General features: G+C 51.6%; 1 protein-coding gene across 1 annotated transcript in view; it reads right to left on the reverse strand.

Annotated features, from left to right (window-relative positions):
* DNAH2 (dynein axonemal heavy chain 2) overlaps positions 1 to 23,039 on the reverse strand; it is a 152,635-nt gene that overhangs the window by 126,150 nt on the left and 3,446 nt on the right. The window contains exons 2-6 of the mRNA XM_083409992.1: positions 22,811 to 22,956; positions 7,506 to 7,600; positions 5,284 to 5,454; positions 3,054 to 3,282; positions 496 to 606 (exon numbers count right to left, since the gene is read on the reverse strand). Coding sequence (XP_083266118.1) covers positions 496 to 606; positions 3,054 to 3,282; positions 5,284 to 5,454; positions 7,506 to 7,600; positions 22,811 to 22,940 — 736 coding nt within the window. The 5' untranslated portion in view covers positions 22,941 to 22,956. The remainder of the gene's footprint in view (positions 1 to 495; positions 607 to 3,053; positions 3,283 to 5,283; positions 5,455 to 7,505; positions 7,601 to 22,810; positions 22,957 to 23,039) is intronic.

A 23,039-nucleotide genomic window follows, 5' to 3' on the forward strand; every position in this document is an offset into this window, starting at 1 on the left:
AGAAAAGTGTGTGTTTGTGTGTGGGTCATCCCGGTGCCATTGTTTTCTCCATTTGCACATCGTGTTCTGTGCGTGGTGCAGAATTTAGATGGGAGGTGGGGTGGGGGAGTGGAGAGGAGAGGAGAGGAGCAATTTCACCAACGAGGCAACCCGTGAAGGTAGGATGGAGGGCTAGGGAGAGGCCTAATCTGCCCCTGCCTTCCGTTTCCTGACAGAAAAACGCCTGCAGCAGAACTAATAACCCCACAAAGGGGCCCTGCAGACGTTCACAGCCTGACAAACCCGTTTTCTGTGATTGGGAATGATGGATGTGGCTCATATGCTGCGAGGGGTTAATTCACTTACAGACCAAGCACTGCTGCTCGGCTGGCAATCCTCTCGGTCAGGCTTCATCCTCCCCATCAGCCGTCTTCCTCTCCTGCTGATCCTGTTACCACCACTCCCCCCCCCCCCACGCACCTCCAGGGCCCAAGTCCCCAGAGATCCGCCACTCACTCTCCAGCCGCTGAACCAGGGCTTTGTCCTTCAAGGCCATCTCCGTCTTGATGGTCAGGGACTCGATGGGGATGTAGAGGATGGTGCGGCCCCTCATTTTGGAGCGAGTGTCTAGAGGGGGACAAAGATGGAGAAAGAGTGACAAAGCAGAGAGGCAACCTTCTGGGAAATTGCTGTTTGTGGGGGGTCTTGGAGGGAGGGAAAGAAGGAAGGGAAGGGAAGGGAAGGGAAGAAGGAAAGAAGAAAGGAAGGCAGGGAGGGAGGGAGGAAGGAAGGAAGGAAGGAAGGAAGGAAGGAAGGAAGGAAAGGAGGGAGGAAAGGAGGAAGGAAGGAAGGAAGGAAGGAAGGAAGGGAGGGAGGGAGGGAGGAAGGAAGGAAGGAAAGGAGGGAGGAAAGGAGGGAGGGAGGGAGGGAGGGAGGGAGGGAGGGAGGGAGGGAGGAAGGAAGGAAGGAAGGAAGGAAGGAAAGGAGGGAGGAAAGGAGGGAGGGAGGGAGGGAGGGAGGAAGGAAGGAAGGAAGGAAGGAAGGAAGGAAGGAAGGAAGGAAAGGAGGGAGGAAAGGAGGGAGGGAGGGAGGGAGGAAGGAAGGAAGGAAGGAAGGAAGGAAGGGTTCTCTCATAAGACACAGAACAGGAAACATGGTTTATGGTTCCTCAGCAGGGCGCCAACAGTCATCGCATTTGACATACAGTGGTACCTCGGGTTAAGAACTTAATTCGTTCCGGAGGTCTGTTCTTAACCTGAAACTGTTCTTAACCTGAAGCGCCACTTTAGCTAATGGGGCCTCCCGCTGCCGCCGCGCCACGGCTGCACGATTTCTGTTCTCATCCTGAAGCAAAGTTCTTAACCCGAGGTACTGTTTCTGGGTTAGCGGAGTCTGTAACCTGAAGCGTATGTAACGTGAAGCATATGTAACCCGAGGTACCACTGTACCGCAGCCCTCTCCCTTGACCCAATGTCCCAAGCTGTGTGGGAAAGCAAAACCTCATGCAAGTAATTTATGCAGGTGGCCCATTTAAGCAATGCCTTCCATAATAATAAGAAATGCAGGGATACATTCCGACATACACAAGTTTAAGCTTAAGACCAAGGCACCAAGAAACTCTGTGAGTACAAAGACACTACCAGGCATGGCCAAACTTGGCCCTCCAGCTGTTTTGGGACTACAATTCCCATCATCCCTGACCACTGATCATGTTAGCTAGGGATGATGGGAGTTGTAGTCCCAAAACATCTGGAGGGCCAAGTTTGGCCATGCCTGCACTAAGCATACTGGCAGCTGTCTGATGTGTAAACCTAGGCAAAAGGCTGGTTGTTTTCTGTTGGCCAGGTAGCCAGCCGGTAACCCAGCCGGTAGCCCAAGACATTTTGACACCTGAGGCGAGCCACAGAATGGTGCCCCACCCCACCCTGGCCAGGGATGAAATGGTGAGTGGAGATCTACATCAAGATCAAGGGGGGAATAATGATCTACGTGGCTAGGAGGAGTCCACCAGCACCTCCTATTCACCATGAGATGGCTGTAGAGGTGGCATGGAGGGGGGAGCTACTAAGGAGGCAGCAGATCCGGCCTCCAAGCAGCCACAGTCGTCGCTGCCAGCAATGCATTCCTTGGAGAATAGGACGGCCGTCTATAACCACTAGCTGTGGTGCTGTGATGTCAGAGCAACATTCCACCTGCTCAAAGGAAAGGTGTCAGCAATAGAGTATTGAGAAAGGGTGCAACCTCTGGGGGAAACCTCCTCTTATGGCCTAAGAACAGGATGGGTAATGAAATATCAGCAGGAAGAACTCTGAGGCTGAGAAACTGTGGGCCAGGCAGCAATGATGATGTGCATTAGGGAGTGTGAAGTGTACTGAATTTCGCACATTGATCTGAACTGTCATATAATTTTAGAGTTGGAAGGCACCCAATGGTCATCTAGTCCAATGCAGGAGTCGCAGCTAAAGATCCCTGGCAGCTGGGCATCCAACCTCTGTTTAAAAACCTCCAACGAAGGAGACTCTGACACCCTCCAGGGTAGACTGTTGAATGGCAATTCCACCATGCTCAGTTGGAATCTCCTTTCTTGATCTGGCAAATCTTTAGAGGGAGGTCTTAGTTAAAAGGTAAAGGTAAAGGTACCCCTGCCCGTACGGGCCAGTCTTGACAGACTCTAGGGTTGTGCGCCCATCTCACTCAAAGAGGCCGGGGCCAGCGCTGTCCGAAGACACTTCCGGGTCACGTGGCCAGCGTGACATCGCTGCTCTGGTGAGCCAGAGCCGCACACTGAAACGCCGTTTACCTTCCCGCTAGTAAGCGGTCCCTATTTATCTACTTGCACCCAGGGGTGCTTTCAAACTGCTAGGTTGGCAAGCGCTGGGACCGAACAACGGGAGCGCACCCCGCTGCGGGGATTCGAACCACCGACCTTTTGATCGGCAAGCCCTAGGCGCTGAGGCTTTAACCCACAGCGCCACCCGCGTCCCAGTTAGGTCTTAGTTAGAACTCAGTAAAATGGCAAGCCCAGCCCTACATAAAAGTCAGATCCAAGAAGGGAGGAGAGCAGGGAGTCCTACCTGTGAGAGAGGTCATAAAGTGATAAATTTCTGAGAAAAACTCGTTTTTTATGCTTTCGGGCCAGGTTGACTTGCGAAAGAGCTGGGGGAGATACACGGCGTTGAGATTGCGGATCAAGGAATCTATGTAGGGCTTCCGGACAGTGCCAAACTGGACGACCTCGTGGAAGTTCTCTTCTGTAATCTCTGCGTTCTCTTGGCGGATGAAGTAAGTGAGCTGCTTCTGCTCCTGCGGGGACAATGCTGAGTTAGAGACGGCAGGATCCTCAGCAGAAACTTATCCTAGAGACCTCCAGCTCTCGGAATAGAGCTTCTAAACTGCCCTGAGTCTAGTCTACACATATTTTCAGTGCCCAGGACTGGACCGTTGGAGCTGATTGATGCCAGAGTGTCTGCTGCAGCCCCATAAAACTGCCACATGCGTCCACAGCACAGGTGCCTGCCGCAGAAACTTGTTCCACAGAGCAGGCAGGGAGTAGGCAGAGGTTGAGTGGCAGGTTGGGAAACATGAGCCTGGGGATCTGGGGTAATTTAATCTGAGATACAGAACAGCAAAGAGACCAACCTTCAGAAGAAGAAAGACTGAAACAAAGGTAGCCACCTTACGCCCTATGCAGGCAAACACCCAGTGGGCAAAGGATTAAAAAACTCCTGATACAATCTGGCCAGTTGGAAACCTACTAATGAAGTACAGTGGTGCCCCGCAAGACGAATGCCTCGCAAGACGGAAAACCCGCTAGACGAAAGGGTTTTCCGTTTTTCGATGCGCTTCGCAGGACGAATTTCCCTATGGGCTTGCTTTGCAAGACGAAAATGTCTTGCAGTCTTGAGATTTTTTTCCGCTCCCCACCCCCTTTTTCTAAGCCGCTAAACCGCTAATAGCCTTTTAGCAGCTAATCCCTTAAGCCTTTAATAGCCGCTAAACCGCTAATAGCGCTAATCCGCTAAGTCGCTAATAGGGTTGCTTCTCAAGACGAAAAAACCGCTAGACGAAGAGACTCGCAGAACGAATTAATTTCGTCTTGCGAGGCACCACTGTATCAAAGGCTGGAAAGGCCCCACTTATTAAGAGGACCAGGGAAATTCAGGATCAGTGGCTATTGCTGACAAAGGCTAGATGGGGCTCCAGGTTCAAGGGCAGTAAAGTGGATGCTCGGGTTGCAAACGTGCTTCCCGCACGGATCACGTTCGCAACCCGCAGTGTCGCGTCTGCCCATGCCGGGTTGCGATTCGGCGCATCTGTGCATGCGCAAGCACCGAAACCCGGAAGTAACCTGTTCCAGTACTTCCGGGTTCGGCGTGGTGCGCAACCCGAAATCGCGCAACCCAAAGCATCTGTAACCCGAGGTATGACTGTATATCACTGAATACTAGGTGCCGAAGGCAAAAGAAGAGGGCCAAACTCTGCTAGTGGGCTTCCTGGAAGCATGAGGTTGCCACCAGGCTAGATGGATCAGATTCAGCCACAGGGCAGGGTGCTCTTATGCTTTTGCACTGCGGAGGAAACGGCAAACCTTCCCACATTGGTTTTTTTTTTATTATTATTAAGGATTTTCTTGTTTTACAGAAGTAAGTGTAATGTCTCGTTTTTTTGTTTTTCCCATGTAACATTTTTACAAATCCATTTCATTTGTTGAAGCATTAGGGGGAGAAGAAAAGAAAGGGGGGTGGAGAGAGGGAAGATGGATGGGGGTGGGGTCGGGTGGCGGTGTTTCTATTATGTTTAATGTATGTAGAGTTTGGTGTCAGCGTTGCTTGTGTTGTTCACTTGTGTTCCTTTGGTGGTGAGAGAGGTTGGGGTTGGCCTAGGGTGTGATTGTTTGCTTGTGATTGGCTGTGGTGATCTTTGTTTTCGTGTGTGAGTGAGGTGGGTGGGTGTTTTGGATCAGGTTAGCCATATTGATTTGTATGCTGTTGGTGGATTATTGTCCTTGTCCTGTTGGGCTGTGTATGTGATAAAGGGGAGCCATACCGGGGTGAAGGCGTCTTCTTCTGTTTGTCCCCGTGTCAGTTTCAGTTTATTAGTTAATTTTTCTAGTAGGTCTGTTTCCCATACTATTTGGTACCATTGGTCCATGCTTACTCCTGACAGGTTTCTCCAGTGTCTGGCTATGATGCTTCTGGCTGCTGAGAGTAGGTGGGTTATGAGTAAACCTTCCCACATTGCTACCCCTACCAAACACACAGAGGAGCCTCTCAGGTGGTCCGTGACAGACTGAGCCAAACCAACCTGGAATGGCATGACCGGCTCCACTTTCAAGCCGGCAAAGTCGTCAATGTAGAAGACAAGCATCTGCTGGGTGGGGTCCTTCAGAAACTGGTCCATGGCGGCCAGGTGCTCCTCTGTCCACATCTCGTCTCGGAGGCCAGACAAGGCGATCCGGCTTTCAATGCAGGGTTTCTGAGTGGAAAGGGAAAGAGGCCAAGCTCAAGCAAAGGGAGGCAGAGCGTGAGCATCCGACAGGACGAGCCGTTTGCAGAGACCGCGTTGGATTGCACCGTCTCTCCCCCCCCCATCCCACGTGTTTAGGAGCAGGACTGGGAACCATACAAGCCCAGAGCCTGGCCTGCTATTCCAGGGCATCAGACTGAGTCTAAGGTGTGAGCGGCCACACGAGATGACACCAGTTCATGGAGGCTGAGGCTGTAGACTCCTCCAGTTTAAAAGCAGCCTGCCTCTGAATCGGAACAAACTAGACGGCATGCAAAAATCGGTGCATGCAATTATTGTGTCTGATTCTTGTTCTTTAAATAGCAAGTGTTGGAGTGGGGGGGGGGTTGCTGATCAGGACAACACCACGCAGGGAGGGCAGGGACTCATTCCCTTCCACATCCCAAGAACAGCAGCCACTTCGGGGGCAATTTTCATCAGGACTGTGGGATGCAGGGGGTGGGGGAACGGCGAAAAAACATTTCCCCTCCTGGCATGGTCCTGATCATCCTGCCCCACAGGCTCCTATTTAGGTAACAAAAAAATCAGGCACACCTTTCCCATACCATTCAGTTGGGCTCCCCCAGCCCTGCAAGATGCGGGGACAAGCCTCGCCCCAAAACCTGTCACTTCCCGCAGTTCAAACCCCCCCCCCACCCGACCCCACCCCGACGCAAATGAATCGTGCGAGTCACCAGCGGGGCCTGCCTCGTGAAAACTGGGAGTCCAAGACTCACAATCTTCTTCCGCCTCCCCTTGTTCAGCCAAACCCCCACCGGGGCACTCAAAGAGGGAGAGAGAAGAGGGCTAATTTGTTAAGATGATTGCAAGACAGTCACTCCAGAGAGCTTCCGCAGATCATGGCGCTTAGTCGTTAAGGCAACACGGTTCCAGGCGCAGGAAAAGGTAAATGGGGGGGGAGGGGAGGGGAAGAAAATTAAGGGTAGGAGCAGCGCAGACTGAAAAAGAAGGAAATGGGGAGTTGGGCAGTAGCTACTCTTTGGTCCTGGAGAGAGAAAGCGCATGTATTTTTTCCAAAACACATTAAGACTGCTTTTTCTCATTCCCAAGAGCTTCTCAAAGAAAAACCTGGGAAATCAGGATCAAATTAGCATAACATCTGGCATGGAAGCACAGAGCCAGATGTTCCTAGCCCAAATGTGACAAAATTGTGGAACGTTCCATGCAGGCACCCGCCCGCTTTCTGGTCTCCCGCTCGGGGCATCTCTGCCGGAGGAAGGATCTGGGCCTCGCAAGAGCCGGACATCACCTGAGTCAGAAAGGCCACACTTCCCTCCTGGAAAGGCATCCTAGAATCCAGTGGCGTAGCGTGGGTTGTCAGCACCCGGGGCAAGGCAAGTAATTTGCACCCCCTAACCCGTGGATTTGCGCCCCCTAACTCGTGGATTTGCGCCCCCTAACCCGTGGATTTGCACCCCCTAACCCTAACCCCCAGATGTTGCGCCCGGTGCGGCCGGCCCCCCCTGCACCCCCCACGCTATGCCACTGCTAGAATCATAGAATCATGATCCTCTCCCTTTGGCATTGACAGCTAGCCAAATGGAGAAGGGAGTCACATGCAGGGCCAGGAACCTTTGGCACCTGCGGCCTTGGAGAGGGGCAGAAGTCGCCCAGCCAAGGGGGTCTTTCTGCTGGACTGAGACAGCTGCTTCCGTGACAGGGTGCAGCAGCTGCTTGTCAAGGAACACATCTGAGTTTGGGATAGAGAAACAAGAGGCAGACAGAGAGAAAAGCACCTGATCCGTAACTCTTAAACCCTGAGGGCAAAGAGACCTGGAGGTTCAGTCGTTCCTACCACCTGTTTCAGCTACGCAGGAGTAGTTTAAAGTTTTCAAGGGTGGCAAGAGAATCAAAAAGGCTGGATCTCTGTCTCACACACACAAGCACAGTCCTTCAAAAGTGGGTCCAGCTGGGAGCTTCTGGCCACCCTTCCTTTCCCCCCTGCTATGTGAGATCTTCCCTGTGGCAAGGTCACACACCCACCCGGCTTCCCCACTTACCAAATCCGCCTCTTCCTCCACAGGGCTGGGAGGGATAGCCAACTCCTCCTGGCTCTCTTCCTCCATCTCGTACAAGGATACCGAAGTAGCATCTCCTAAGAGGAGGGCAAAAGGCAGAGAAGCAGAAATCAGAAGTGCACCCAAGGACTGTGGCATCTTTGGGGCAGACATGGTGCCAGGAGATCTCGTACCTACAGGGCCACCTCTCCCGGTATGCCCCATGGAGGGCCTTAAGGTCCATAAATAGCAACACCCTAGAGGTCCCAGACCGTAAGGAAGTCAGATTAGCCTCAACCAGAGCCAGGGCTTTTTCAACACTGGCCCCGGCCTGGTGGAACGCTCTGTTTCATGAGTCCAGGGCCCTGTGGGATCTGATTTCTTTCCGCAGGGCCTGTAAGACAGAGTTGTTCTGCCTGGCCTTTGGCTTAGAATCAATTTTATTCCCTCCCCCTTTCTTTTCCCTTTCTCCTCCTGTGATGAGGCTGTATTTTAATGTTTTAATGTTGTATTTTAATATTTTTTTAAAGTTGCATTTCAATCAACTTGTTTTTATTATCGGTTGTTAGCTGCCCTGAGCCTGGTCTGGGGAAGGCGGAGTATAAATAAAATTTATTATTATTATTAAAGAAGGCACAGCAGAAGGAATCTACAGGTCTACACACCTTTCCGACACACGCCTCCCTCTCCCAGGCCTTCCTTGTACCAGGCAATTCGTTGGGGGCAACTCCTGTTGAATCACAGAGTCTGAGGGTTCAAGGAGACCACCTAATGCAGAACACACCCCTCTTGAGGAAGGGTCGTCCACCCCAGCCCCACACAGATCCAGGCAGCCAATCCAAACAGTCATCAGCACAGCTCTGTAGAAAGACACTCACTCAGGAAGTTTAGGAGGGAAGTTTTAGGAGGAGTCCAGGAAGATGGTGGGTTCATCAAGACATCTGAGCACTCAATCCTACTAGGGAGGATGAAATGTTTTGTTTTGTTTTTATGAGAGCCAGAGCCAAGATGCACTCTTGACATGAGCCAACAGTGTGACGCGGCAGCTAAAAAAGCCAATGCAATTCTGGGCTGCCGCAATAGCAGTATAGCATCTAGATCAGGGGAAGTAATAGTGCCACTGTATTCTGCTCTGGTCAGACCTCACCTGGAGTACTGTGTCCAGTTCTGGGCACCACAGTTCAAGAAGGACACTGACAAACTGGAACGTGTCCAGATGAGGGCAACCAAAATGGTCAAAGGCCTGGAAACGATGCCTTCTGAGGAACGGCTAAGGGAGCTGGGCATGTTTAGCCTGGAGAAGAGGAGGTTAAGGGGTGAGATGATAGCCATGTTCAAATATATAAAAGGATGTCACATAGAGGAGGGAGAAAGGTTGTTTTCTGCTGCTCCAGAGAAGCGGACACGGAGCAATGGATCCAAACTACAAGAAAGAAGATTCCACCTCAACATTAGGAAGAACTTCCTGACAGTAAGAGCTGTTCGACAGTGGAATTTGCTGCCAAGGAGTGTGGTAGAGTCTCCTTCTTTGGAGGTCCTTAAGCAGAGGCTTGACAACCATATGTCAGGAGTGCTCTGATGGTGTTTCCTGCTTGGCAGGGGGTTGGACTCAATGGCCCTTGTGGTCTCTTCCAACTCTATGATTCTATGAGAGGACACCTAAGGGCATCAAGTCAAACCCAAGAAGCCTTACACAGAGTCAGGCCATGGGTTCATCTACCTCTGTACTACACCAGGGATGTCCAACAGGTCGATTGTAATCTACTGGTAGATCCCTGGGAAGTTTTGGTAGATTGTGGTCGATCGTTGGGTCCCTTTCTTTAGCGTTGCTAAAATTGATTCCAGCCCCGCCCCCTTGCTAAAATCGATTCCAGCCCCGCCCCCTTGGCCCGCCCTCCATTGTTGCACGATCTGCAGAACAGAAGAAGGAGTTAACAATGTGAGGCTGTTTCTGGTGAGTGGCTGTTCCTCCTTTTCCGCAAAAACCTTTAAAATCGGGGCTTTCCTCCTCCCTAAAAAAAGGTGAACAATTTTGACCTGAACCCCCCCAAAATGTGGCTTTCCTTCCCAAAAAGGCCAACAACTTTGACCTGAACCCCTCAAAAACGGGGGTAGATCACCGCCAGTTTTTAATTCTGTAAGCAGATTGCAGTCTCTGGGGAGTTGGCCACCCCTGGTCTGCACTAACTGGCAGTCACTCTGTCGAGAGAAGAACACAAAGGGCAAGAAGGTCTGTGAAAGAGCATGGCCCTCAGGACCAAAAGAATGAGGAGACATGCTGTGTCACTGGACAGCGGCCCTGGGTCATTAGCAGAATGCTCCACAGGGCATTAAGAACAACACCCAGACGCCATCCAGTGTGATGGTGATCGGAAACATCCTCCTAAGATGATTAGAGGCAGTTTCTGCAGACCTGACACGTCTTCTCAAGAAGTTGGTGGCCGTCCATAAAAAACATAAGAAGAGTCTGCTGGATCAGGCCCGAGGCCCATCTAGTCCAGCGTTCTGTTCTCACAGTGGCCAAGCAGATGCCTGTGGAAAACCTGCAAGCAGGATTCAAACACAAAAGCTCCCTTTCCTCCTCTGGTTTCCAGCAAGTATTGCTGCCTCCAACTTCAATAGGGGGTATGTATTCAAGATATATCAGAGTGGTTGCCAAGGCTCCTCCATCCCACCGGCTACTGCAGGCTCCTGCTGACGTTCCACACAGGAACACAGCCAGGAGAAATACTGACTGTAAGTCTTGAAAGCCTGATCAAGAGAGCTTAACTTTAAATCCCATAGGGGAGGGAGGCAAAAGTCCAGGGATGAGTGCTGAGCCAAGTACACAGGGCAAGACCACGTGGGGAAGAGGGAGGGTGCAGGAGGTGGTGCCCATGATTTTGCAGAGAAACATTTGAAATTGCAACAGCCAAAGAATCCAAAATCTATATACTAACACAAAGGGTTAAAACAGCATCTTAAAAAGCAGAGACATCACCTTGCCAACAAAGGTCCGTATAGTTCAAGCTATGGTTTCCCCAGTAGTGATGTATGGAAGTGAGAGCTGGACCATAAAGAAGGCTGATGGCCGAAGAATGGATGCTTTTGAATTCTGGTGCTGGAGGAGACTCTTGAGAGTCCCATGGACTGCAAGAAGATCAAACCTCTCCACTCTGAAGGAAATCAGCCCTGAGTGCTCACTGGAAGGACAGATCCTGAAGCTGAGGTTCCAAGACTCTGGCCACCTCATGAGAAGTGAAGACTCCCTGGAAAAGACTCTGATGTTAGGGAAGATGGAAGGCACAAGGAGAAGGGAGCGATGAAGGAGGAGATGGTGGGACAGTGTTCTCGAAGCTACCAGCATGAGTTTGACCAAACTGTGGGAGGCAGTGGAAGATAGGAGTGCCTGGCGTGCTCTGGTCCAGGGGGTCACGAAGAGTCGGACACGACTAAACGACTAAACAACAAAACACAAAGGGTCCATGGGAAACCGAGAGAATGGGCTAAAAAACCTACTATGGGAAGATAGGTATGATCTGAGACCTGGTGGGATGAGACATGATTGGAATATGGAATATTGCTCAAAAGGAACAGACCCATCAGAGAGGGAGAGAACAGTAGCTTTACATGTAAATAATAAATACAGCTGTGCAGAAATCCATGGATCAGTCTTGTTGAAAGCACCTGGGTAAGAAGAAACCAAAGTGAGAGTGTTGTGGCAACATCCTGCAAGCCACCCAACTAACCGGAGGGCAAAGGTGTTGTTTTCCTGGAAGAGATCACAAAACATTCGCACGAGGCAAACTGTGGCAGAGACGAGGAACTTGCAACTATCCGGACACCTGCTGAATGTCTAAATCTGCACACAAATGCAACGTCCAATGAAATCTTGACTTCCTCGGCTGACAACATCGTTCCTCAGAAGGTGAAGCAAGGAGCAAGGGGGGGGGGTCTGCTATCCTGGAGTTAATCCTGACCAACGGAGAAGAACGATTTGATGAACTGGAAGTGGCAGGAACCTTGGGGGAAAGTGACCGTGTCATCTTTGAATTTATGATAGTGAGGGATGTGAAAACTGAGTGGAGTCAGAAAGCTGATTTTAATGAGCTTGGGGGAAAGTTGGTGAGGTGCGTGGCCAGGGATTCTGAAAGGGGAAAGGAGTCCAAGAGGGATGAGAGGTTCTGGAAAGTGAAAAGCCGATGGTTCAATCGCTAGACCAGCCAATATCTCAGTCGGTAGAGCACGAGAGACTTATTCTCAGGGTTGTGGGTTCAAGCCCCACCTGCGACAGAACATTCCTGCATCGTAGGGGGCAGGGCTAGATGATACTAGTGGTCGCTTCCAACTCTATGATTTGATTATTCTATTTCAGTGAGAGAGGGGGAAATGGGAGAAGTCTAAAGAAGTCGGTGTGGTTGCTCAGAGATATTTACTGACCAGCTTTCAAAGCCGGCTCCACTCTGAGTAAGAGCAACACTGGGTGCACCCACACTGTCCAGCTCATGAGCATCTTGAAGAAGAAGAGGAAGAGTTTGGATTTGATATCCCGCCTTTCACTCCCCTTCAGGAGTCTCAAAGCGGCTCACATTCTCCTTTCCCTTCCTCCCCCACAACAAACACTCTGTGAGGTGAGTGGGGCTGAGAGACTTCAGAGAAGTGTGACTGGCCCAAGGTCACCCAGCAGCTGCATGTGGAGGAACAGAGGCGCGAACCCGGTTCACCAGATTACGAGTCCACCGCTCTTAACCACTACACCACACTGGCTCTGCACCCTTTTCTATGGTGCAATAGGAATTTGGAATACGGTGTGCATTTGGAATACGGTGTGCAGTTTGTGGTACTGTATTTCAAGGACAGCTATTCGCCAGGGGCATTGTGGTTGCATCCTGCACTGAGCAGTGGGGTTTGAGTAGATGGCCTCCTAGGTCACTCCCGGCTCCATGACACCCAAGTGCGCCGCAACCACATAGCAAGGGCAGAGCAGAAGTGTGAACGACTCGTGCCAAGGAAGGTACGAAGCGCTCAGGGCCACAGGCACAGGCAGTCCTTCCCAATCCAGCTATTTTTGGCAACTGGCCCCTGGCCAAAAGCAAACGCCACCCGCAGAGAGATTCCAAGGGCAACTTGGTAGACTGCCGCTCCCCACGGTCCCGGAGGCCCCACAGAAAATAAGGGAGGTGAAGGAAATAAATTCATAAGCAGGCGGCGTGCTGAAAACCGAAGGGCCATCGAGAATGCAGTCGGCATCAAACTGAAAGACATTTGGAGATTGCAGGCAGCTAGGCTGGGCGGTCTGAGAGGTGCACCCCAAGACCCCCTCGCAAGAGCACGAAAAGACAGGCGGGGAGGGGCTGCACACCTCTTGAACCACACGTCGCTTCATTCGCACACAACCCGCAATCGCTGTCAGGCCCATCCTAGGGAATAAGGCTTTGTTCTCCGATGCAGATCAAGGCAGCTGTCACAGAATTCCAAAAAAGCTTCTGTTTATATATTAAAAACACTTTTTTTAAAAAAAGTAATAACACTTGGTTGCGTTTTGCCTAAAGGCTTAGAAGGCAGATGGGATCTGAGTGGCACTTGCAGGTGTCTGCATTCAGCACAAGTGTTCGAGCCGCCCTCCTGCCCCACCAATACCACGTTCCAAGCTCAGCGAGACCCACCCATGGGTGTAATTGCAATCAGGGAAAGGGAGGGGTGCATTGTTCCAAATTGCAAGGAGGAAGATCTAATTACTTCTCCGTGGCGCAGCTCATTTCGCGGCCTGCAGAAGGGTCCTGTTTCAGTCCCAGGATTCTCCAGGTGAGGCTGGGGAAAGCTCACGCCTGAAACCCTGCCAAGCTGCTGCTAAGGCAGGACAGGGGCAGCCTTGCCTCTCCCAATCCAGGGTCCGGCAGGCACTTTGGACTACAACCCCCATCAGCCACTGAGCACCGGCTAGGGCTGATGGGAGTTGTGGTCCAAAACATCCGGAAAAGGCCAAGCTGGAAAAAAGCTGGTGTGGGCGATGCTGAGTTGGATCAATGGCAACGTCCCACAGTCACTGCAGGGGGAGGGGACGGCACAGGTCACTAGCATTTTTCCCCACATGGAAAAAACACCCACCACCACCCCATGTTCCCACCCATTTAAAGTCAACAGGTATCCAGTTGTTCATATATTTAAACGTTCAAATAACGTTGGTATTTTGCAATGGGGGACGTTTTTCCCCCAAGACAGAGTTTTGCAATGGGGGGGATGAGTTTCCTATGGGTCACCCAGCACCTGCTAACCCCCAGCATGAGACAACATGATGATAAGAGTGTTGGACTAGGAACTGGGAGAGACCAGGTTTCGAAACCCCACTCAGCCATGAAGCTCACTGAGCGACCTTGAGCCAGCCATTGCCTCTCTGTGTCCAACCTACCTTGCAGGGTTGCTGTGGGGATTAAATGAGGAGGGGGAGAGCTATGGGTACCCCCTTGAGCTACTTGGAGGGAAAGGTGGGATAGAAATGCAGTAATAAAAGCCTCACACAGCGCCGTCTCGCCGCTTGGGGCCTCCCTGGCCTCAAAACTATGGCCTTGAAACAAGGATGGGTTTAGGAGGCCCAGTAAAGGTAAAGGTAAAGGGACCCCCTGACCAGTAGGTCCAGTCGTGGCCGACTCTGGGGTTGCAACGCTCATCCCGCTTTACTGGCCGAGGGAGCTGGCATACAGCTTCCGGGTCATGTGGCCAGCAGGACTAAGCCACTTCTGGCGAACCAGAGCAGCTCACAGAAACACGGTTTACCTTCCCGCCTGAGTGGTACCTATTTATCTACTTGCACTTTGACGTGCTTTTGAACTGCTAGGTTGGCAGGAGGAGGGACCAAGCAACGGGAGCTCACCCCGTCGCAGGGATTTGAACCGCCGACATTCTGATCAGCAAGTCCTAGGCTCTGTGGTTTAACCCACAGCGCCACCCGAGGCCCAGTTAGGCTGCCCTAAAAATGGCTGTTTTCCTCATAGTCGATGGTCGACTAGAGATAAGTGCTCCTCCGAACTCACAGGCCTCTCGTCGGCAACACAAAGCAGGCAGCCGTCTCCTAGGCTGGGCCTTTGCAAGCGCAGCTTTAATTATTAATTATTATTATTATTATTATTATTATTATTATTATTATTATTATTTATACCACGCCCATCTGGCTGGGTTTTCCCAGCCACTCTTTAAAGCTGGCTGGAGTTACTCTATTTTAAACCACTGCTCTGAAACCCAGTTGGGTGGGCTCTAGCTGAGTGCAACGGCCATCTGCAGGCATCCATGTGCTACAAGAACCCAACTTGTTCTGGCAGATCCCCTTCGGGTTTTGCATCTTTAGAGGAGCTGCTCGAAACATGAAGGTCTCCACTGGAAGTTCGTCCCAGGCTCTCAAGACCCGCTCCGCCCTCCCAGAAAGCAAAGAGGTCTCTTGGCATAGGAACGCTCAACAACGGTGCTTCTGGGAAGACCCCAACTGCTCTGGGAGAGAGCTTTGAGGAACCAGAGACACGCTCACGACACTCCTTGTAGCCACCCAAGAACACCAAGCCAGATTGCACCAGGCACTTAAGGGCTGCCGCATGGGAGATGGAGCGTGCTTGCTCTCTCCTGCTCTGGAGGGTAGGACTCGAACTGATAGCTTCCAGTTACAAGGAAGGAGATTCCGACTCAACATCAGTAAGAACTTTCTGATGGCAAAAGCTGTTTGACAGTGGAACGGACCCCCTCTTAGAGGTTTTCAAACAGAGGTTGGAAGGCCACCTGTCTTGGATGTTTTAGCTGAGATTCCTGTATTGCAGGGGGTTGGAGCTACAAAAGCAGCAAGAATACTCATCGCGAAGTATTGGAAGACACAAGAACTACCCACTCTGGAAGAATGGCAGGTGAAGGTGATGGACTATATGGAATTAGAGGAAATGACCGGCAGAATCCGAGACCAGGGAGAAGAGCTGGTGGAAGAAGATTGGAAGAAATTTAAAGACTATCTACAGAAATATTGCAAAATTAGTGAATGTTAGAATGATGTTAGATTGAGGTTAAGGGGTTTTTAGCAATAATGTTATGAAAGAATATGCAAAAATGGAATGTTAACAGGTGGAAAGTTAAAGCCAAAATATATTAAGATCAAGATTAAGATAAAGGGAAAGAGGGAAAGGATTTGCTGAATAAATAAATTGAATTGGAATACAAAGAGGGGAGGTGTGGGGAGGTCCGAGAAACAAGCAAATGCAAGATATGTTATGAAAGATTGAACTGTTTTTAATTGTTTTTTACTTTTTGTATTTTTTTTCTTGTTTCTTTTTGTGAAAATCTTAATAAAATATTATTATAAAAAAAAAGAGATTCCTGTATTGGGGTTGGACTAGATGACCCTCGGGTCCCTCCCGATTCTACAGTTCTATGATTCTCTAAGTGAGGGGAGAGGGCTGCTGTTGTGCTCAGGTCCTGCTTGTGGGCTTCCTGTTGCGGCATCGGATGGCTGCTGTGAAAACAGGATGCTGGGCTAGATGAAGCCCCTCTGATCTAATCCTGCCGTCAGATTCCTAAAGAAGAAGTCCCAGCTTGTCAAGAGCTTGGTGAAGTATGGCCTCATCCCCTCCTCAGAGAGTCTAAAAGAGAGCTGGGCAATGCCCGGCAGGATCTCCTGCTCCAGCTGACATTCATTTGCACAAAGCCCTGCCAAGCTCTGAGGGAACTGTACACACCTGATTTTCAAAAATTCACGAAAATTCGGCTTTCAGCGTGCTCTGTGCGTGTGCTTAAGCGTGGGTTTTCAAACCAGGACTGCGGTGTGGATCCTAACTGGCAAATCAAAAGAACCCAAACAGTAATTTTGTATTTCTTTAAAAAGAAATGTAAAAACCTCATGGATTTTAGGAGACAAGAGTTCAGCTCTTCTTCGGAACATTTGGAGTTGTCAAACCAAATTACAATTAACTTCCCCGTAAACCTGCTTGTGTGTCAGGAGTTGTCATGCACTAAAATGTGTAATAGTTATTGAGAGCGGCAGTTTGAGAAGGGTTTATTTTCTCCCCCATATTTCTCTCCCCCCCACCCCCACACACACCAGAGACGGGCTTGCAGGAGATACAGAAAAGGAAGGCGGGGAGGAGGGAGGCCTGCCAGAGACATTTCAGTGCCTGAGGCAGCATATCCAGATCCACACTCCATCAAGAGGACGGAAAGCTCTCCTTCTGGGAGCCTGATGGATGTGAGGCTGGCACCAGAGAACGCCTGGGTATAGCTGTCTGTCTCTTGCTGCGCTGTCCTCCTCCTATAAAAGGACTGCTGCAACTTTGCCTGGAGAAGATCAGAGGACTGGGGGATGGCAGGCTAGGCCACCGCAGGCAGCCCTTGTGCCGGGATAGTGTGATGTGCAAAATTAACGCCGGCTCTCACCATATGGCAAGCCGGAGGAATATAGCAGCTGGCACGACTGGAACGTGAAAGCACAGACTCAGCAAGCAAGGAGCAGGAGAGGGGGGAAACTGCAGCAGGCGCGTTTCCCTCGGAGGGAGGCAAATCGGAGAAGAGTAGCTATGGTATACTGCTGCAGCAAACACATCCAGAGGATGTGGCTAGTTTTTGACCAGGCTTCCTCAACCTCAGCCCTCCAGAGACTACAATTCCCATCATCCCTGACCATTGGTCCTGCTAGCTAGGGATGATGGGAGTTGTAGGCGAAAAACATTGGGAGGGCCGAGGTTGAGAAATCTTGCTTTTGACTAACTGGCCTTTTGCAGAGGAGTTTCAATGGCCAAAGACCTCCTCAGAGCTCGGTTGATTTCTGCAAAGATAAGGTCTTCTCCAACTTTTGGCACTAAGCGCCTGCCACTGGCCTGCCCCCACTATGGAGGGGACCAATGTCACCCGATGAGCTGACATGTCATGCAACATTACCACACAATATTGAAGGGAGCCCAGCCCGCTCCTTAAGAACTTGGGGTGGGGACAAAGTGCCTCAGCCCGTTGGGCCTCGGTCTAGCTGGCATGCCTGCCCCCAACTACAAACATAGAATCATAGAGTTGGAATAGACCACTGGGGCCATCGAGTCCAACCCCCTGCCAAGCAGGAAACACCATCAGAGCACTCCTGACATATGGTTGTCAAGCCTCTGCTTAAAGACCTCAAAAGAAGGAGACTCCATTACACTCCTTGGCAGCAAATTCCACTGTCGAACAGCTCTTACTGTCAGGAAGTTCTTCCTAATGTTGAGGTGGAATCTTCTTTCTTGTAGTTTGGATCCATTGCTCCGTGTCCGCTTCTCTGGAGCAGCAGAAAACAACCTTTCTCCCTCCTCTATGTGACATCCTTTTATATATGACTATGGCCAACCCCTTTCCAATACATTGTCCTGGCAAATGGGCCATAAGCCAGGTCCAAGGTAGTTTTCCCAGTCCAGCCACATTCTCTCCTGGAGGCAAGGGCCTGCATGCCAGTGGTGAGCAGGGCCAGAGGCAAAACGTGGACAGAGCAGGGGATGCAACAGATGAGGTTTACACACACAGCCCTCTCTCCCTCCTCCATCCAGGTAAACAGGAGCCATTATCCACCATTCGAGGACACGGTCCAGCCAGGAAAAGCACTCAAGGAGGTGCCAAGGAGGGCCAATGAGTGGCCTGGAGAGGGTGTGTGTGGTTTGGGGAAGGGCCTGAGGGTCGGACAAAGAGCCCTGGAGCCTTTGGATGTGAGGTTTTCCATCCCCACCCTAAACCCTAGGCGAGAGAGGGTGCCTCTCTCAGGAAAACTGGAAGATCTCGTTTCTCCGTAAGGCTCATAGAGCTTTTTGTCAAGCGAGGGGTCTCTCCCAGGATTGACAACTCAATTGTGAACCAAATCCAGCTTGGGGAGACGCATGCCAATCCACTTGCCTGCTCTCCTCCTACTGTTGCCATCTGATCAGGGGTTACCTGCTATTGTTAACTGACAAGCAAGGTCCCTCCTGCTTCCTTTCCTTCCTCCGCTCTCCACCACCCGCTGCTGGAGGAGAGGGAAGACAGGGAGAAGGTGGGATGAAGAACAGGAGGCGGCCCCTGCAGGTGGGATCCCCAGGCAAGGAAAGGCCTGTTGCCCACTCCCTTCATAGGGATGGGTGGGCTGCAAAGATGACACCTAAGACTGGCTCTCCCAGAGTGGGTGGGAATGGGGTGTGTGTGAAACTGGTCTCCCTCCCCAGGTGCCATCGCTTCAGGCATTCTTCTCCCCAAACAGTTGGGGATCTGGGTATGTTTAGCCTGGAGAAGAGAAAACTGAGAGAAGATAGGATAGCCATCTTCAAATATCTCAGGGGCTGTCGCATGGAAGATGGAGCAAGCTTGTTTTCTGCTGCTCCAGAGGGCAGGACTCGAACCAATGGATTCGAGTGACAACAAGGGAAATTCTGACCAAACATCAGGAAGAACTTTCTTCCTTGGAAGGTGGTGGGCTCTCCTTCCTTAGAGGTTTTTAAGCAGAGGTTGGATGGCCATCTGTCAAAGGATTCTGTAGCTGTGATTCCTGCATTGAAGGGTTGGATTAAACGACTTGGTGCTCCCTTCCAACCCTTCGGTTCTATGATTCTTTGAGCCACGGGTCCAGGAAACCTCAATGAAAGCTGGAGAAAAATGGAGTCAAAATCTGTCCACCTGCAGAGAAGCAGGAGCAAGGAAAGAAAGGCAAAAGTCTTAACCTGTCCAATCCAAGAGGATTTGGAATTTTGAGAGGAAACTTTGGTGCCCCTTACAAGCCCCATTCCACCCTTGCACACACACACATTTTAAGCAAATCATATCTGCCATGGAAGAGGGACGTGGGTGGCGCTGTGGGTAAAAGCCTCAGCGCCTAGGACTTGCCGATCGAAAGGTCGGCAGTTCGAATCCCCGCGGCGGGGTGCGCTCCCATTGTTCGGTCCCAGCGCCTGCCAACCTAGCAGTTCGAAAGCACCCCCGGGTGCAAGTAGATAAATAGGGACCGCTTACTAGCGGGAAGGTAAACGGCGTTTCCGTGTGCGGCTCTGGCTCGCCAGAGCAGCGATGTCACGCTGGCCACGTGACCCGGACGTGTCTCTGGACAGCGCTGGCCCCCGGCCAATTGAGTGAGATGGGCACACAACCCTAGAGTCTGTCAAGACTGGCCCGTACGGGCAGGGGTACCTTTACCTTTACCTTTATCTGCATGGAACCTCCTAAGAAGAAGAAGAAGAAGAGGAGGAGGAGTAGGAGGAGTTTGGATTTGATATCCCACTTTATCACTCCCCTTCTGGAGTCTCAAAGCGGCTAACATTCTCCTTTCCCTTGCTCCCCCACAACAAACACTCTGTGAGGTAAGTGAGGCTGAGAGACTTCAGAGAAGTGTGACTGGCCCAAGGTCACCCAGCAGCTGCATGTGGAGGAGCGGAGACGCGAACCCAGTCACCAGATTACGAGCCTACTGCTCTCAACCACTACACCACACTGGCTAAGGGGGTCATTGTAAAAACAAAAACAAGCCCCCCCCCCAAGGTAATGGGCCCAGGGTGCTTCTGCCCCACATCTGTAACATGAGCGCTGGGGAACGTTGCTCAGCCTCCCATCCCTAGTTAGAGATGTCCAGAGGAAGGCTGGCTCTCCTCCATTTGTTTGTGCCCCCCGCAGAGCGGCATGTCTTGTGGCGCACGAGCAAAACCTGGAAAACTAGAAGCAGGCTCCACGGCTGAGTTCCCTTGCACACACATCGCAGGCGTGTCATCTGTTTCACCTCTGCACCTCGGAGACCTCGGGAATACTCTCCTTTGAATAATATGCCTTAACCAGCTCTGGGAGTGGGGCAGCACCTCTCAGCGGCCAGGCTGGAGCCCAAGGCCACTGGATGCTTCCCTCCTGGCAGAGCAGAATCCATCCACGGCCAGACACCTGTAGCTGCGAGGAGGAAGAGGAAGCAGGGCAAGACGGCTTCCTCCAGCAGCCGGCATCCATTCCCCCGCTTCAAAATCAAATGATCGTAACAAATAAATAGATAAGCCTTCCTGATGCCGAAGCACGTCCCATGTGGACCTCCTCCCATCTCACTGCTCTGTATTTAGATTATGTGCAGTTTAAAATCAGTACTGGAGGCGATGCGTGATTTTGCCAGCTGGGCTTTTTCAACCCCCCCTAAAAAATCTATAAAAATTATAAACAAGCAAACAGATGAATAAGCAAGCGCGGACAAGACGAAGGAGCCCAGGGGGGCCGACAGAACGATTAGCCAAGGGGCAGGTTCAGATCGGAGGGGGCTTCCTCTTCCTCCTCTGAACCACAATGTCCCTTCAGGAGGGTCTACTTCTGTCCAGCCTCTTCCCTCCCCTCCTCTGGCCCAGCTCCCTTTCATCTCCTCTCCCGCACTCCCTGTTCCATAATCAAACTCCCTGCGCTCTCCGAAGAAGAGCCTCCCGCAGCTCCGGCTCGTGGGGGCCCAGCCACAGCTGTACTTCCCAATTCAGGCAGCATTCAATCGCCTGACAGGGGATGTCATTTCCCTGCCTGTCGTGGCAGATGGGATTGGTGGAGAGGGGCTCTGCGCCCGGTTACATTAGGCAGACGAGGACCACCGCCAGGATGCAAGCGCTGCTCCGAGCTTTGAAGAGCTGCCGTTGGAAATCCCGATGGGTTACTGTGGAAACACACCGGAGGAATGGGGAGGGGGGTGCTAAGGGGGCGGGGTGAGTGGGAGACAGAAGGCACGAGATGCGGCTACTGCCCACAATGACCTTTGGGGGGTTCTAATGCCACAGGGCGAGGTCCAGAAATAGAAGAATTCTTTTTTTGGGGGGGGGGGGCGCTCTGGTCTCCTAGCTCAGCTTATACAAGGTACGACATATTATTATTATTATTTTATTTAAAAGACCCAAACGCATAGCTCGGAAGGATGCTAATGACGAGGAAATCACAAGTGTTTGCTTGGCCAGCGCTACGCCAAAGCAGCCGGCCTGATCCAGATAAGGAGATTGGTGCATGGAAAGAGGCGCTGGGCTCCTACTGCCTGCTGGATCAGGAACCGAGAGGATGCACACCCGAAGGCAGCCTGCACACACTCCCCATCCACACAGCCTGGTCTAGCGCAGCTGGTCACATGCAGATTCAGCCATTTTTATGCCAGGACGGAATCACAGCAGTGGACTTTTGCAAAATAAGGAATCGTCGGAAATGTCTGCAAATGGCAGCGGGCAACGATGGAGGGGAGAGTGGGAGGAAGAAGATGGAGGGCAGGAGGAGAGCTCAAGGGCCTTCCTCCAAGGTTGGCAGAAGGTAGCCCAGATCAGTGTGGGTGACCCGCGGGGACGCGGGTGGCGCTGTGGGGGACGCGGGTGGCGCTGTGGGTAAAAGCCTCAGCGCCTAGGGCTTGCCGATCGAAAGGTTGGCGGTTCGAATCCCCGCGGTGGGGTGCGCTCCCGTTGTTCGGTCCCAGCGCCTGCCAACCTAGCAGTTCGAAAGCACCCCCGGGTGCAAGTAGATAAATAGGGACCACTTACTGGCAGGAAGGTAAACAGCGTTTCCGTGTGCTGCACTGGCTCGCCAAATGCAGCTTTGTCACACTGGCCACGTGACCCGGAAGTGTCTTCGGACAGCGCTGGCCCCCGGCCTCTTGAGTGAGATGGGCGCACAACCCTAGAGTCTGTCAAGACTGGCCCGTATGGGCAGGGGTACCTTTACTTTTAGCCCAGATCAGCAAATAGATGGGTTCCTCCTCTACCCCTTTGGCAGAGAGGAGGGAAGCTGGGTTGAGAGGACAATAGCAGCTGGGAAGGTGGGAATTCTCAACTCTAAGGTTCCCAAAACGTTGCAGCTGCCCCCCACCTGGATGCTACACTTCTTAAGAGGAGGCCTGTGTGTATCCTGCAAAACTTGGGATCACACCACAAAAACGAGGAAGGAAAAAGAATAGAGATGAAACGCTGCAATCTGAGCAATCAGCTTCCTTTCTTTCAGCAAAGGTATGCTTGAAAGAGTGAGAAATCTCACAAGCCAACTCGGGGCTGAGGGGAACTTCTTGTGGTTGTGAGAGCAAGGTGCGGGGAGCTCATTTGACAGTCTGATGAGCTCCTCCCCAGAGCTAGCAAAGCCCTTCAAAATAATAAGCCACCATAGGCAACTGCATTATTTACATTGCAGTTTTGTGATGCCTCTGAGGAGTGCACACAGCTGTCCCCCAGGATGGAGCCCACACACAACACTTAAAAGATCTGGCTCCAGTGGCAAAAAGCCTTGTCACGGGTGCCAAACGTTCCTGAGGTGGCGGATCAAAGGGGCACTCAGCCTACTCAGCAGGATCTACCCAGAGAATCTGGGACCGGTACACCTGAAAGGGAAACAACTTTTTGTGGAAATACCAGGAGGCTCCTCGGGGATGAGCGGCTCTGGGGGCGTTTCGCTCTGCTGCTGCACTGGCACAGGGGCTGTACGGCTGCTGGTCTTCTTCCCTTTCTTTTCGCCAGGCGTGCCACGCCGCTTGGCACTCATCTTTCACCACGGGATCCTGTAAAAAGTCATAAACACCGTAAAGAAAGGCAAGGCACACACGCCAGAAAGAATGGCTCTTTGGCTAGAGTCATCGCCGTT

The sequence above is a fragment of the Podarcis tiliguerta genome (assembly GCF_965153285.1).
Source record: "Podarcis tiliguerta genome assembly, chromosome: 13".
Classification (NCBI taxonomy): Eukaryota; Metazoa; Chordata; class Lepidosauria; order Squamata; family Lacertidae; genus Podarcis; species Podarcis tiliguerta.